General features: G+C 57.1%; 1 protein-coding gene across 9 annotated transcripts in view; it reads right to left on the minus strand.

The window, feature by feature from the left end:
* MICAL2 (microtubule associated monooxygenase, calponin and LIM domain containing 2) overlaps positions 1-15,728 on the minus strand; it is a 226,177-nt gene that overhangs the window by 64,473 nt on the left and 145,976 nt on the right. For 6 of the 9 annotated variants that reach the window (XM_070073245.1, XM_051824713.2, XM_070073241.1 and 3 more), the window contains 2 exons: positions 9,284-9,467; positions 5,344-5,525 (listed from right to left, as the gene is read on the minus strand). In XM_070073245.1, the coding sequence (XP_069929346.1) occupies positions 5,344-5,525; positions 9,284-9,467 (366 nt within the window). The remainder of the gene's footprint in view (positions 1-5,343; positions 5,526-9,283; positions 9,468-15,728) is intronic. The other 3 variants (XM_070073243.1, XM_051824773.2, XM_051824734.2) reach the window with 1 other exon arrangement.

Here is a 15,728-nt window from a genome sequence, read left to right on the forward strand (position 1 = left end):
GCACGGGGACCACTCACTTGTGGCGCCTGTCCACTCGCTCCCGACCCAGGGCTGGGACAGATCTCCATGCAGCACCCGGAATGCAGACTCCTGGACACCATCAGGGCCAGCTCCAGCCTCCTCCCCTAAGCTTGCGGCATCCTCGCCCTGGCTTCTGATAGCCAACCAACCACTCACTGGGGCTCCAGTAGGGCACAGCTGGCCCTACAAGGTTCTAATCACTGCACTCATGAGCTCATTGGCTTCTGCAACAGATAACACCTGGATGGCTGGGATTGTCTCCTGGGGCTGCTTCTCCAAGAATTACAGGTCTGGGGCGGAAAGTTACTACCACCTGCTTGTACCCCAGACTGGCTGCAGCTCACCAGACCATCACAGAAGTTATCTAAAGAATATGGTGTCACTGACCAATCCAAGCAAGACCACAAGCACCGCAGCCAACCAGGAACTTAGACATGAGCTGAACACGCTCCTCCCAGCCCCAGCTTCTGTCTGTAAGAACCGTCCCTCTTATCTCCTGGGGAGCCCAGGGGTGAAGGGGGAGCCAGCCAGCTCCTCGCTCCGTGTGCCCTTGGTGAAGCAGCTGACATCAGTGATGGGCTCGGGGGTTCCATGTAGTGCTCCCCAAGCTGTCCAGGCCTGGTGCTTTGCATAAGGAACAAGCAGGCCTTAAGCACAGCTGATCCTGCTGAGCAGAGTTAACTTACTAAGCACGCAATGAAGACATTTCTCGAGAAAAAATCTAAGATTGCGTGAAGTTCGACTGGCTTCTCCTGTCTCTAACTTGGGGGAGTAGAACCAATCAGAAACAGATAGAATTCACGAGCGATTCCTCATCACTGGCGCCGTTTCACCACAATAGGGTGGGAAGAAATGACTGAATCTAGCCATTCTGGGCAGCAGCAATAGGGCAGGCTCCCTGAAAAACAGTTACGGAGAGGGAGGGGGTAGGGGAGGGAGATCTTCCACCCACTGGGTCACTCCCTAAATGGTTGCACCGCCCTGGCTCAGGTGGAAGACTCCATCCAGGACTCCCATATGGGTGCAGGGGCCCAAGGGCCTGGGTGATCTTTTGCTCCTTTCCCAGGCGCATTAGCACGGAGCTGGATTGGAAGTGGAGCAGCCGGGACTCAAACCGGCACTCATGTAGGATGCAAGCACTGCAGGTGGCTGCTTAACCCACTGTGGCCACAGCATCAGCCCCTCAAATACATATTTTAAAGGAGCACTTTGGGGATCTTAGTGCATGACCTGAGGCAAAAGGCCTAAGAGGTTATTTTGCCATATGGTGTGATGACATTTTATTGTCACAAAGAAGTAGCATCCTCCATATGCCACCGGGTCATCTCGTTATCAAATTATTGTCAGGAACATAAATGGAAATACCACTCCTTCGAAGTCAGAACAATCTGGGGACAGACTGCCCTCCTACATCTAATTGGCTTATGTCCAGGAATCCAGTGCCCTGGAGCAAGTCACATAGTGGCTTGGGGTGTGCATTTTACAACCAACTCATCCAGGCAGGCCCTGCAGGAAGCTGCTCCTCCGTGAGCCCCACGGTGCAGGACCTGCCCACCCGCGAGGAGGCACCAGGCAGCTTCGTGAAGCGCAGACCCTTGGCCCTACCCTAGGCCCACTGGTCCTGCACCTCCAGCAGCAGGGAGCTGGTTGTCTATCTTTGCAAGGAGATTTTCAGAACCACTGAACTCAATGGGTTTTCGACATCTTCTGTAATGCGGGGTGTAAGTTACACTTCAGGCCATCCCCTCGGCTGTGTTTTGTGGTAAAGAATTTTCAGGCTATGATTGGTTCCTTGATAAGGCTGTGATTGGTTCCTTGAGGTAGTCTCAGAAATCTTTTTTCTTAACTAATGCCAACGATGCACATCTTCTAGAAAGTACCATTTAAGCCATTTTTAAAGAATAGAATTCAGTGGCATTCATATGGGGCGACTTAAAAAATTCATGGAAACTGCATATGATGAAAAAAACCCTATGCATGGATTTCAATATTTTTGCCCTAAACTAAGCTTATTTTTCAGTTCCATTGTTTGTGAGTCGTTGGCAGTGCCTTCACACATTCACTCACTGTTGTGCAAACATCAGGACCATCCACCTCCCATCTTCCCCCCCCCCCCCCAAGTGGATCTGTACTCATTGGAATAGAGCACTCCTTCCACACTCCCTACACCAAGTCTTTTTACTTCCTGTCTCTGAATTTTGCTGCTTGGGGCACCTCATATAATTGGAATTATCTAGTATTTGTCTTTGGGAGACTGGCTTGTTTCACAAGGTTCATTCACGTCTCAGCACAGATCAGAATTTCATTCCTCTTTGGGGCTGGATAACACTCCAGTGTTTGGATAGACCACATTTTGTGTATCCAGTCATCTGTGGATGGACACCTGCTTTGTCTCCCCCTGTTGGCTGCTGTGAGTAATGCTGCTATGAGCATAGCTGTACAAATCAGTACTCAAAAGCAACACTGGCCTTCTGTAAAGCCAGCTGGGAGGCATGAATCCAGGTGAGAGCTGTGGTTGATGAAGCATTATTTGGACAGTGATGGGCTTACCATAACAGGCAACACAGAACACAGCACTTAGGCCTACGCTAGAGCTTTTAAACTCGACCATGTGGCCAGCCTATCCATCATGAAACCACGAGTGACGGGGATGAAAAGCAGCAAAGGATTACTTAACACTCATGCAGTTGATCAACTTCTCTTCGTTTCATTCTAGATCTAAGTGGGCCCATCAGGAAGGAAGTGCTTCGGCCACACTGCCTCAGTTTCCCCATTTAATCACATTCTCCTGGGACAGCTGCCTGCACGGTCACGTTTGATGTCATGCCCCCATCTTCCAGCGAGGGGCGCTAGGAGAGACAGCAGTCATTGAAGACCCGTTCTGTATCATGAGCTTTCTTCCTGTAGGGTTCTGCATGGGGAAAGTTGTGCCTGCTCTCAGGCTTCCTGCAAACCAGGATACTCCCACATCTGCTGGTGCTGCATCAAGGAGTCAACCAACTGCAGGATGAAAATATTCAGGGGGCAGCACTGTGGGGTAGCCAGTAAAGCCACAGCCTGCAACACCAGCATCCCATATGGGCACTGATTTGTGTCCTGGCTGCTTTACCTCCAATCCAGCTCCTGCTAATGGCTTGGGAAAAGCAGTAGAAGATGGCCCAAGTGCTTGGGCCCCTGGACCCATGTGGAAGACCTAGATGGAGTTCCAGGCTCCTGACTTTGGCCTGGCTCAGCTCCGGAAGCTGTGGCCACTGGGGAAATGAACCAGCAGATGGAATCTCTCTCCCTCTCTCTCTCTCTCTCTCTATACACACACACACACACACACACACACACACACACACATATATATATATATCTCCCTCTTTCTCCATCTCTCTGTAACTCTGACTTTCAAATAATAAGTAGATCTTTAAAACAAAATTTGCTGTCATACTGAACCTGTACAGATTTTTCCCTTTGACATTATTCCCTAAACAGTCTAGTGCAACATTGTTGGCACAACACTGACTTTGTAGTGGGCATTATGAGTCAACCAGAAGTGACTTAAAGTCTATGGAAGAGGGGCCAGCGCTATGGCATAGTGGACAAAGCCACCACCTGCAGTGCCAGCAGCCCATATGGGCACTGGTTTGAGTCCCGGCTGCTCCTCTTCCAATCCAGCTCTCTGCTATGGCCTGGGAAAGCAGTGGAAGCTGGCGCAAGTCTTTGAGCCCCTGCACCCACATGGGAGACCTGGAAAAGCTCCTGGCTCCTGGCTTCGGATGTGAGCAGCTCCGGCTATTGTGGCCAGCTGGGGAGTGAACCAATGAATTGAAGACTTCTCTCTCTCTTTCTGCCTCTGCCTTTCTGTAACTCTTTCAGATAAATAAATAAATCTTTTTTTAAAAAATCTCTATGGGAGGACATGCACGAGCAGATGTTTGGCCGTTTCACATACAGGACTTGAGCACCTGGGATTGTCCCATCCCCAGGGGTCCTGGCCCTGATCCCCTGTAGTTTTCCCTGCTGGGCGATGCAGTGATTGCCGTGGTCTCCTTTGCCACACTGGCTGCTCAGGACTGTGGTCTGCCTCTCGGGGCCCCCACCTCCTGAGCCTGTTTCGTCAGCCCTGACTCTGAGGCTTTGCTTTGCATAGACACAGGCACAGGGCTCTGTCTCGTGCCTTGTTTCTGAAGTTTCCGAAACACCCCCTGGCAGGTGTGGAGAGGGGAGAGGTGGAGGAGATGGAGGAGAGGCAGGCAGGCTTCTGTGTGAGGAGGAGGTGGGAGCCCTGGGAGATGGAGCAGGTGCCAGGGCAGGACAGGACCCCCTGGGCGAGGGCCCGTGCTCTGCTCCTGCCTCTGCTGCCGAGCCAGTCTGGACAACTCACACATGGCACTTAACGACTGTGTTCCAATGACCATTGTCCCCTGCCCCCGCCATTTCTTTCTTTTTAAAACATATTTAATATGGTGTGTACATTACAATTCTAAAGATACAATATTCCCTTCCTCCCTTTCTTCTGGTAACCATTTGTCACTTTGAAAAAAGGCTCATATGAGAGGTTTCCGTGATTTAAATATATATATATATATATACACAAAATATGTCAAGATAATACATATGAAAATTATGGAAAACATCATTCCTGAGGAGGGGTGAAAATTCTGTCCTTGGCCACCAGAGGGCAGTGCTGGACCAATTGCTTTAAAGCGCTCTAGGGCTCAGGCTGTTGGTACTGATAGGGTTGGTGCCACCCTGGGCTTGTTTGTCCCAGGCACTCCCCCAAGTCGCATGGTTTAGTCCCAAGCTGCTGTGGACTGATCAGAGCCATGGATTCCAGGCCACGTTTCTTCAGACAAGCTGGGCAGCTCAGGACAAGTACTTCTAAGCAGGCGGGGCTCAGGGGCAGGAGCTGTCCGGAGAACATGCGTCTGTTCACCTGCACGGGGTCCTGGGGGCAGAGGGGCCGTGACAGGGCTACACTGGAAGTGCATGTGGTACTGGGCAGGAGCCCCTGTGAGATCTGCACCCAGGTGGCCTGGGGAGACCGTGCCACCCAGGGCCCGGCTCCCTTCCCCCAGGGACTACAGGGGACGGTGGGAGGCAGGCCAGCTATCTCTACCCACCTGAGACACAGCACCACCCAGGCTCCTCCGACGTCCACCTGTACAAGTCTCATGGACGAGGAAGCCAGGCCTCGGTCTGGACTCCCTCCCCCCCCCCTGCCCGTGCCCTCCTTATACCCCACTCCTCAGAGATCCCATGCCCGCCACCTCTGGGCCTGGGGGCTGGCCCTGCTGTCACCTGGGCCTCCACCCAGGGATGCTCTGTGCTCACCGTGCACCGCGTGGGACTCCTCAGGACTGTGCGGCGAGACCGCCCTGGTCAGGGGTTCCCTCAGGGAGACGTGCCGGCTCAGGGGCTTCGGTGGAGGCTCCGGCTTGGGCTGCGGGGGTCTCTCTGCACGGAGCTCCACGCTGGGGGCTTCACTGCCGCCACAGTCAGACTCTGTGTCGGAGCTGGAGGGAGAAAGGAGGGAGTGAGCCGGGAACCCGGAGTCCTTCCACCCAACATGTGCCTACACGGGGCCTCCTTGGCCCCTGCTCCAGCTGACCCGGGTGTCCGGAGGCCAGGCCAGTGGGGTCCCCCACTCCTATTCATCCACAGAACAGGACTGCATTGAGAGATGGGGTCTTAACAGGGGTGACTACGGTAAAACCCGTTTGTGAGAGAGGGCCCGCATTTGATACAACGCATCCTCATGAGAGGGACTCTGGACCCAGACAGGCACAGAGGGAAAAGTCACATGGCCAGGGACAGGCTGGGCCGGGTCCCTCCCTCACTGCCCTTTGTGGGCACCAGCTCTGTTGCACCGGGAGTGGGGACCCTCAGGCTCTGCAGGCCTGTGTTTTCAGCCATGTCTGTCCCCACAGACTGAGACAGGCGTGGACCAGAGCAGATGGAGGGCACCCAGGAAAGTCTGGGGAGCTGAGGCTGCCCTCGCCCTCGCCCACCGCAGGGTGGATACAGTGCAGTGTTAGGGGCTTGGTCCTGAAACCTCAGGCATTTAACTGTCCCTTCCCCTAGCACAGCGGGGGTAGGGAGGGTGGAAAGACTTCCCGGAATAAGGGAGGAAGGGCCTGGTCTGATGTGGCCCCGACTCGCTGGCAGGGGTGGAGGCAGGCGGGCTTAGGCGGAGAGCCACCCACAGACAGTTCCAGGGTGGGCAGTGACATTTCTGTGACTCTAAACACTCTTGCTCTCTCTCCCGTGCACAGGGACCCAGCACGCCTCCTCTCATCCCATCAGTGCCCTCATGTGTCTGCCTGCTTCAGCAGGCTCTATCCAGCCCAGTGCCCAAGGCTGGCGCAGTGCTGTTCACCAACTGGTGCCAGTGGTGGGTGTGTGACGCGGGTGACGCCCACTGTATGGATAATCGGCGAGGCTCCCAGCAGCCAGGAGCCCCATGCGTGTGGACAGCCCCTCTGTGGACAGTTGCAAATGCACAGCACCGGGCAGCCACAGGGACAGGGGCTCATATCCCAGCTGGAGGGCCTCAGCCTGGCCTCAGAGGCCTTGGCGCATCTGTCTTTGTGGCTTCTGCCACTTAGGACGGGCACCGTCCTGTCTGATGGAGACCCGGGGGTTCTGGCGGCTGTGTGACCTAGAGCAGGTTTCCACCTGGTTTCCCTCCTGGTCACTGCCGAGAGAGCTGCAGGGAGGAGACCCGCACAGACGTGCGTGCGCAGGCACCTGTGGAGCTTGCTAAAACACAGCTCCGAGCCCTGTTCCAGAGTATGCACAAGTGGGGATGGGAGAACCAGTTGTCCACAGCCCAGCCTCCGCGTTGGCTCCACACCTGCTCTTCTCTGGTTTCTGTCCATGAGCTTGGTTGTTCAGAGCGGCCTCACCTCTTGACCTGCTGACTTGACGTTTGCACCAAGGTGTCAACATCGCACCCTCAGCAGAACCTCGGCTGCATCTTCCCTGACATGCTTCCCACAACTCGACTGGAGAAATGACACCCCACCTCACCCCACCCCCACCCCAGCCCAGCCCAGGGACTCCTGTCAAGCTCCAGGAGCTGCCTTCGCATCCTCTCTCAGCCCCATACTTGGTCCATCAGGAAATCTGTCTCTGTGCTCTCCCTGTCCTGGGGCCACCAGCTACCCCCACCCCCACTCCCGGTGTCCTGCCTCCACCCCTGCCCACCCTTGCCAAACTCTACACCTAGGCCTGCTGACCTGTGAAAGCCACAGATGAGCTGTCACTGTTGGGCTGACAAAGCCCCCTTCATTCCTACGTGGGATAAGCAGTAAATGTCTCACAGCCCTCCTTTTGGGTGTGATCTTCCTCCTTTTGCCCTGTGCTGTGCGCCGGCCATGGCGACCTTAGGTTACTGCTGGGATCCCCAGCTCACTCCTGCCCGGGACCAGTGTGCCAGCTCCTGTTACCTCTGGGACTCTCGTTCTCCCTTCCCGTTAACCAATTGCCAGCTGGCCCTGCACCACCTCAGAGGGGCTGGCCTGGGTTCTTTGCGACAAAGGTTGCAATCATTCTCCCTTGCAATGGGATTTTTCCAGCTACTCCCATCAAGGGCGGAGTCTACTTCCTCACCTCTTGAATCTGGACTGGCTGTGTGACCTGTGTGGACAATCAGGTACAAGGAGAACAGCACCATGCAGTGCCAAGCTTTGCCTGGCTCCCCTCTTTCCATTAAGGCCATGGGAAGAAGCCTGGGTTGCTGGGTGGAGGATGAAAGACCCATAGCCCAGTAATCGGCTGCCACCTGCCTCACAGCCAGCTGTGCCCCAGAAGCAGGACACTGCCCAGCTGCCCAGACACACCCGGGAGCTGCCAGAGCCAGGATGGCCCAGCTGAGCCTGGCTTGAGCTGCTGGCCCACAGTCATGGGTGGAATGAATGGCAGGGTCACTCTGTTGGGGGCTGGTTTCCACTCCTGACCTCTCAAACAGCCACAAGGACTGGGGCTGGGCCAGGCTGAAGCCAGGAGCCAGAAGCCTCCTCCAAGTCTCCCACATGGGTGCGGGGGCCCAAGGACCTGGGCCATCCTGCACTGCTACCCTAGGTGCATTAGCAGGGAGCTGGATCAGAAGTGGAGCAGCCAGGACTCGAACTGGCGCTGCAGGCTGGGGTTTTAACCTTTGAGCCACAGCACCAGCCCTAATCCATGATTCCTTATCATATGAGAGCACTTTAAACAGCTTGCAGAGGGCTGGGCATTTGACCGCACAGTTAAGATGCTTGCATCCCATGACAGGGAGCCTGGATCTGCATCTCAGCTCCACTCCTGCCCCCAGCTTCCTGCCAGAGCAGACCCTGGGAGGCCCAGCGGGTCCCTGCCAGTCACGTGGGGGACCTGGATTGAGTTCGCAGCTCCTGGTTCCAGCCCTGGGCCCAGCTCTGATTGTTGCGGGCATTTGAACTAGCAGATGGGAGAATTCTCTGTCTCTCTCTCTCTCTCTTTCTCTGCCTCTCAAATTAAGAGAGGGAAAAAAAAGCTCTTGGAAAATGGAATTGAAAGATAAGCTTATTCTGGTGCAAAACTTTTTTGAAATCCACGCAGAGCTCGTTCATAACACGCAGTCCCCACGGCCTTTAGGGAGGCTCCTCAAACCCTCCTCTCACCTTTCTCGACCTGGCCCCCGCGTGTATTTTTCTCGTTAATGGTTTCCTTGTCCCCCTATCTGGTGAAAGCTCCGTGAGAGAATGGGCCTTACGCTGGTCACTACCACAGCCTCAGGGCTACTGGACACTAAGCAGTCAGCACCCACTGGCATTGGCCTTGTGAACGCGGTCGGTGCATCTGCAGGAGGCCTGACTCCGCCCTGCTGCTGACTGCACCCCCAGACGAGCAGGAGTCTGCACTGCAAATCCCCAGTCCAGGTGGCTCTGATGCACGCAGGTGGTACGAAGCAGCCCCCGCTCCTCCCCCAGGCACCGGGCTTTGGGTGTCATGTTCCTGCCCTGCCCATCACCAAGCACCCCCATCTGTGATGGCTGACACCCACTTTGGGGAGGAGATGGTGGGATTCGAGTCTTTCCCTAGAGCACCAACTGTGCACTGGACCTCGCTCTTCACACTTCACCTGCATCCATTCATGCTTGGTCTTCAAGCTGCCTGTGAAATTGTCCCCACTTGACGGATGAGACAGGACACACACAGAGGTGCAAGTGTGTGGTGAGAACATCAGATCCCCGTGCTGCCCGCTCCTCCAGCCCCAGCCCTGCCCCCAGCCCACACAGCCTGATCGTACCTGCTGTCCTCGCTGGTGACCAGGACACACACGGCCAGTACGTCCTGCCCAGCCACATCCTCCCCAGGGCTGATCCTCACCGAGGTCCACTCGGAGGCCAGGGGCGAGGTGGCGCCCTCTTGCACGGCATGATGCTCTGGCTCAGGGGTGCTCTTGGGCTTCTTGGGGGAGCTGGGCTCATCTGCTAAGAGGAGAACAGGACTGGAGGGATGGTGGGACTGACCGGCCCCAGCGCTGCACCTGCTCCTCCCGGGGATTGAGCAGGATGGCGGGGGTGGGGCAGGCCCAGGATCCCTCTGCACACCCCAGTACCAGCTTTCTCATGCTTGGTGCAGCCCACCAGATGCTCTGGCACTTAGGGCACAGCCCCTGTGCAGGGCACGAGTGCGTGCATCTTTCCATTTGATCTGGAAGGCAGAGCAGGGTCCTGAAAGATCCAGAGGGTCCACCCCAGGGGCCAGCCTCTGAACGCCTGTTGTCAAAATCGCAGCAGCTCACAGGTTGTTAGCTCAGGTCTCATCCTACCTGCTGCACCTGCCACACCTGCCGCACCCAGCCCAGCCCTCCTTCCAAACAGCTCTCCCCTCAGCTTCCGGCTGCCTCCCGCTCACCGGTTGCCTCCTTGTCAGTCTCCTAGGCTCCTTCCACCTCCTCCCCTTAACTGCCTAACACTGGAAGGTCCCAGGGTGCTGTCTCTGAAACCCTTCTCTTTGTCACTCTCACGGCTTTAAACAGACAATGACGACTCCCAGATCGACAGCTCCTCAACTGGTTCGAGACTTTGCTACACCACAGCTTACTCGGTGTCAGCACCGGGGTGTCCAACAGACACATCAAACTCAACCCGTGAAAATGCACTCTGCATCTCCACCCGCCCCCACCTTCCCCACCTGGGAAACGGAGACTTCCGCCTCCCACCACGAACGGCAGCAGCTTTGCAGTGTGGTTAACTTCCCTCCTTCTGTCATTCTGCACCCCACGCTCTCAGTCTGTCCTCGACAGAGCAGCCGCAGGGGCCCCTCTGCCATTGGCGGCATCATGCCAGTCACTGTGCCCTCGCAGCGACTCATTTCCCTTTGAGTTCAAGCTGATGGCCTGACCGCGGTCTTGAAGTCCCCCAGTGGCCGTGTGGCCTCATCTCGGAGCACGGCCCCCACCCTCGGTGCCGACTGTAGCACGCACATGCTGCTCCTCCTGCACGTGTCCCAGGCCCCCGGGTAGTCTTGCCTCCAAGGAGGGGATGCCCTTCCCAGGTGCCTCCTGCAGCGCCCGCTCGCTCATGCCTTCCGCCTCTGGCTGACCGGCACGTGTCCCCGAGGCCTGCCATGACCAGCCTGCTCCACATGGCAGCCCGCACCCTCAGAGCTCTCCACTCCCCTGGGATTTTACTTATCATGGTCTAAGAAATCAATCTTCTTTTTTATTTTGGTTATCGCCTCTCTCCTAGGTCTAGAGTGAAAGTGGTAGTTATTCAACAAACACCTGTTGAATGAATACATGAGCCCCAGACCCACCCAGCGGCCACCCCGAGCTGGCCCCACTGGAGCGGGTGTCTTTTTTCCTTTCTAGGGAGGAGACCTCACCCGAACTCGGCTCTCTTTCCGCACCCCCCCTCCAAGCCATCATCTCCTCTTCCCTGTGTTCCTAACTTCCTTGCCTCCTGGGTCGTTCCCACCAGTATTTCCACCTGTGGAAGCTCTCCTGCCTTCAGGAAACTCCTCTTAGTCCCCACCCTAGCACATGCTCCCTCGTTCCTCTTCCCCACCCAATCTTCTTGGAAGACTTGGCTTCCCTCACTCTTTCCACGTCTCTGTGGATCCCCTATAATCCCGTTTATGCCTCTGCTCCTCCCAAACTTCCCCCCAGCAACGTCCCCGGGGCCTCCTTGTTGCTAAATCCAGTTCATGGGCTTTGGGGTCCTTGCAGCCCTTGACCCCTGCCCCTCCTTGCCCTGGACACCTCCTCCCCCTCCCTTCCTGGCGTTTCGTTCTCAGTCATGCAGTCTTTTAGGGGAGGCCTGAATGCCAAGGGCTCCATGCTTTACCTGGGCCCTCCCATCTTTGGATCCCATGCGCTCTCTTTGGGAGAGGTTATCTACTCCCTTAACTGTATTTATCACTTGTGAAGATAATCCCAGAGATTTTTTTTTCTGTAAAAATGCCTCCAGTTGCACAGGTCAAACCAAACATGGCACAGGCAGACTCAGCCAGTGGGCTGCCAGCCTGTGACCCTGGTGTACATGCAAACCTGCTCATGTGCACCTGTGTCTACCCTGGGGCCAGGAGGCTGTGTGAGGAATGCAACTGATGCCTCACTATGTAATGATGGTGATGATGTTATGATGATAGTGGCAGTAATTATAGCAGTAGCCGCTTACTTCTTTTTTTTTTTTTTTTTTTTGACAGGCAGAGTGGACAGTGAGAGAGAGAGACAGAGAGAAAGGTCTTCCTTTGCCGTTGGTTCACCCTCCAATGGCCGCTGCGGTCGGTGTGCTGCAGCCGGCGCACCGCGCTGATCCGATGGCAGGAGCCAGGAGCCAGGTGCTTTTCCTGGTCTCCCATGGGGTGCAGGGCCCAAGCACCTGGGCCATCCTCCACTGCACTCCCTGGCCACAGCAGAGAGCTGGCCTGGAAGAGGGGCAACCGGGACAGAATCCGGTGCCCCGACCGGGACTAGAACCCAGTGTGCCGGCGCCGCTAGGCGGAGGATTAGCCTAGTGAGCCGCGGCGCCGGACTCCCTTACTTCTTATATTGGGTGCTCAGCACACACCAGGAAGTGCACAGACCTGTATCTTAAGTCTATTAAACCTCACACAACCCTCTGGGAAAAGCATTGCTGTCGTCTTCATTTTCCTGCTGAGAAAACAGAAGCAGAGAGAGAGTGGGATACCGGTGCGTGGCTTATTCTGTCTGGGAGACAGCAGGCCCATGGGTGGGCACCATGGCGAGTGGCTTTTTATTCCAGAACCCCACACCCAGTGTCTGCTCCCTTGCTGTGCAGTCACACTTGGACCCGCACTTCGCAGTCCTTCCTGCTTCAAGGGGTGCGGCATACTTCCTTGACCCGTTGCCGTGAGGCTTGGCTCTGAGACTTGCTTTGAGCAGTGGAAATTCATGCTTGTGACGTAAGCAGAGGCTTTAAACAGCTCGCTGGGTTGGCCTAATATTACTTATGCCCCTGTGACATTACCATGCAATGAGCTGGTCTCAGATGGCTGCTTCAAGACTGCTGTGTCCTTGATCTGGGTACCTGGAACAGACCTGGGGCCAACCTACGGCCTAGAGATCAACCCAGCCAACCCCATGGGAGCCCAGCCCTCTCCCCCTCCCCTTCAACACAACCCCAAAGCCTGCAGCAGAGCCACCCAGCCAACTCTCAGGATTGCAAGCAGAACAGTCTCGGGAGGCTTGTTCCATGGAAGCTATGGAGGCCAGCTACACCTGGCTTGTATCTGAGAACAGGTGTGTGCGTGTCTGAGCCGTGCCCAATGCTGTGTATCCCTCCTCCATCCAGGCCCGTGCTGCAGACTTGGAGATGAATCGACCCCCATTGGTTACTGCCTTCTGGGATCTTTCCGGCCCAAGGAGAGATAAGGCTTGTTTACAAACCTCTCCATTAGAAGGGAAACCCTTGTGTAAGAGGGAGGCAAGAAGGAAGCAGGAGGCCAAGGAGAGCTGACATCCACGCCAGAGGCACTTTGGGTCAAAGCAACCATTTTAAGTGGCTTGAGAACGAGTAGGATCTGAGCCAAGAAGGGCGGGGTGGTGCTCCAGAGGGCTGGCATCTGGGAGCAGAGGCGAGGCCCGAGGCACTGCCCTTCGTCTGCGAACAGCAAGGAGGGCCTGGAGAGACACCTGCAGCGAATGATGGCATCAACGCCAACCCAAGAAGGGCCTCGAATGACAAGTTAGAGAGTGGACTGCACTCCAAAAGCCTGCCCTGAGGGTGGGGAGCTGGGGATGGCGTCGCCACGTTAGCCTCGGATGGAACTGTCTGCCGCAGGATGGAAGGGGGGTTGCATGGGCAGGTGGCTAAGGTGACCTGGAGGAGGCCTCTGGACAGAGCACACCAAAGAGGAGGGCAGAGGTGAGGGAGCCTGCAGGGGTGGATGGCGAGCAGAGCCGGCTGCGGGGCACCAGACACCCAGTTCCCATGTCCTCGGGTCTCACTCTCCTCTTTCCCCCTTCCAGAGAGCTTTCACTGAGGGTGGAGCAAGGCAATCTCAGCCTGGCTCCCTGGGCTCCCTGCAGGTGGAGGGCATGGCTGGCCGCTGGGCCCCAGGTGCCCATCCTGACATCAGAGCAGGAGCCAGACAAGGGCAGCCAGAGGTGGAGACTTAGTGGAAAGGAAGCCATTGCCAACTCGCCGGAGGCCAAAACCCCAAGGGGCAGGTGCACCTCCCCTGCTCCTGCCCGCCCCGGCCCGGCCCTGGGCTTTCACTGGGTCTGTGGGGTTCAGCACCACCCCAGGGGGCAGCCTCTCCACTGACACCTCTCTTGGTTCCCTGGAAGGTCCCTGTCCACACGCACCTGCCAGTAGCGGTGGTGGCCATGGTACGGGTCCTGGTGAAAGGAGCAGCAGCAGTGACAGTGACAAAAGCCGCACCAGTCCTCACCGAGCGCCCACGTGCCCACGCACACTTCACACTTGTCATCTCCAGCATCCCCACAGCCCTCAAGGGACCCCATTCCTGCATAGGTGGGGTCCGGAGACAGCACCTCTTTCAGGACCAGAGTGCCGTTGTGTCTGTGGCTGGCCCAGGTGAGGGACAGGCCGGGTGTGTCCCCCGTGCACACAGTCCTCTCTCTGCTCTCCCCCAGGCCGGCTGCTCTCTGAAGTCATTCATGCTTCAAAGGAGTGAATCCAGGACTACGGGGGGTGGGGGGGGCCTGCGGACACCAGGAGGGGGAGGTGCGTGAGGATGGGAGGGGTGGGGGGTGGGGGGGAAGATCCAGCACATTCCAGAGCAGCTGCTGCTGGCCTCCCGGTGGGAGGCAGGTCTGCTCAGAACCGAGCAAGTCTCCATGCTGTCAGTGCACCGGCCGGACACCCGCCCCTGACAGGAGATGAGATGCAGAGGCAGCAAGTGCCTGGCCAGGCCCCCGCGGCAGGGTCGGGGCGGGAGAAGCAGCGCGGCCCTGGAGCCGCAGCTAGAACGGCCCTGACCCAACCCTGGAGGGGCCTCCGCTCACCCCAGCACCCAGGGAGGGAGATGGGAAGCAGTGTGTGTTTAACCTGCCATTAACCCCGTTAACCTGCCATTAACCCCACTTTACAGGAGAGGAGACTGAGGTTCACTCACGCAGCTCCTTCTTGCCAGGGCCCCTGCTGGCACTGGGCTTGGAGCAGCTCTCCCTGCAGGCTTGTCCTCTATTCTGTCCGACAACAGAAGTGGAGAAAGCAAGCAGTGAAGCTAAGTGCAACGGGTGCAAGCAGGGAAAAGAATCCCATCCAGGGAGCTCAACAGACAGCATGAGCACAGGCAAGGAGTGCAGTGGCACAGCAAGAGCTGAAAGCCACAGGGGTGGGCAGGCCCCAGCAGGAAGCCACTGGCAAGAGGGACAGGGGAAGGCTGGGGTCACCAGCGTTCAGAGCTTCTCCCTTGTTTCCCCTCAATCTCCCACCAGTGCTCCCAGCAGCCAACCCAACAGGAAGCCAGTTGCAAGGGAGCCTGGGAAATGTAGTTTGCAGGACTCCATTATGGGGGAGCAATTCTGAGCCCAAATAAGCACACGCGTTGGGGGTACCAAGCCCGTGGTGGTCCCCTCACCTCGTGGAAGGTGGGCTGTAAGGGTGGGAAGACCCCACCCCCACCCCCAGCAGCAGGGCAAGGCCCTGGGAAGTGTCCCTCCACCCACTGCCAGGGCTGTGACAGCTGCTCTGCGGGGAGCGTTTTCTGCGCCAGCACCAGGTCCTCTGCACAGAGCCGCTACCATTCTGAGGCTCCTCAGAGCGACCTGGGGCACGCTCCTGCTTCTGGGGACAGTGTCCAGGGATCTTCAGGAGACGAACGCCCCGGTGGGTCACCCTGGGCCTCTGGGGCGCTGCTGCCCTGCCTTGCTGTACCCCTGCCAGGTGTCCCTGGCCTGTCTGTGCACGGGTGTGTGCACACACAGCCACAGCCTCTGCTGCTCTGAACCAGGGCAGGCAGCCTACTGGCTGCAGCATGGGGCAGAGACCAGGATTTAGCTAAGTGCAAAGCAGAGGGAAGCCCCAGCCTCTGACAGGTGCGCAGGTGGGTCAGGCCGAGGCCCCTTCCACAGCCCTCAGCCAGCCCCAGCCGGGCTCAGGACCTGGCAGCGGCCCTCACGGAATGGCCCCTCTGAGCTCCAGGGTCCCCTTCATGGGGTAGGGGTGGGGGTCACACACAGGGTCTTCTCGCAGCTCTGCAGGCTCAGGAGCAACACAGAGGCTTCGTTTCCTATGCTGAGAGCAGCAGCTTTG

This window comes from Oryctolagus cuniculus, chromosome 1 (genome assembly GCF_964237555.1).
Source record: "Oryctolagus cuniculus chromosome 1, mOryCun1.1, whole genome shotgun sequence".
Classification (NCBI taxonomy): Eukaryota; Metazoa; Chordata; class Mammalia; order Lagomorpha; family Leporidae; genus Oryctolagus; species Oryctolagus cuniculus.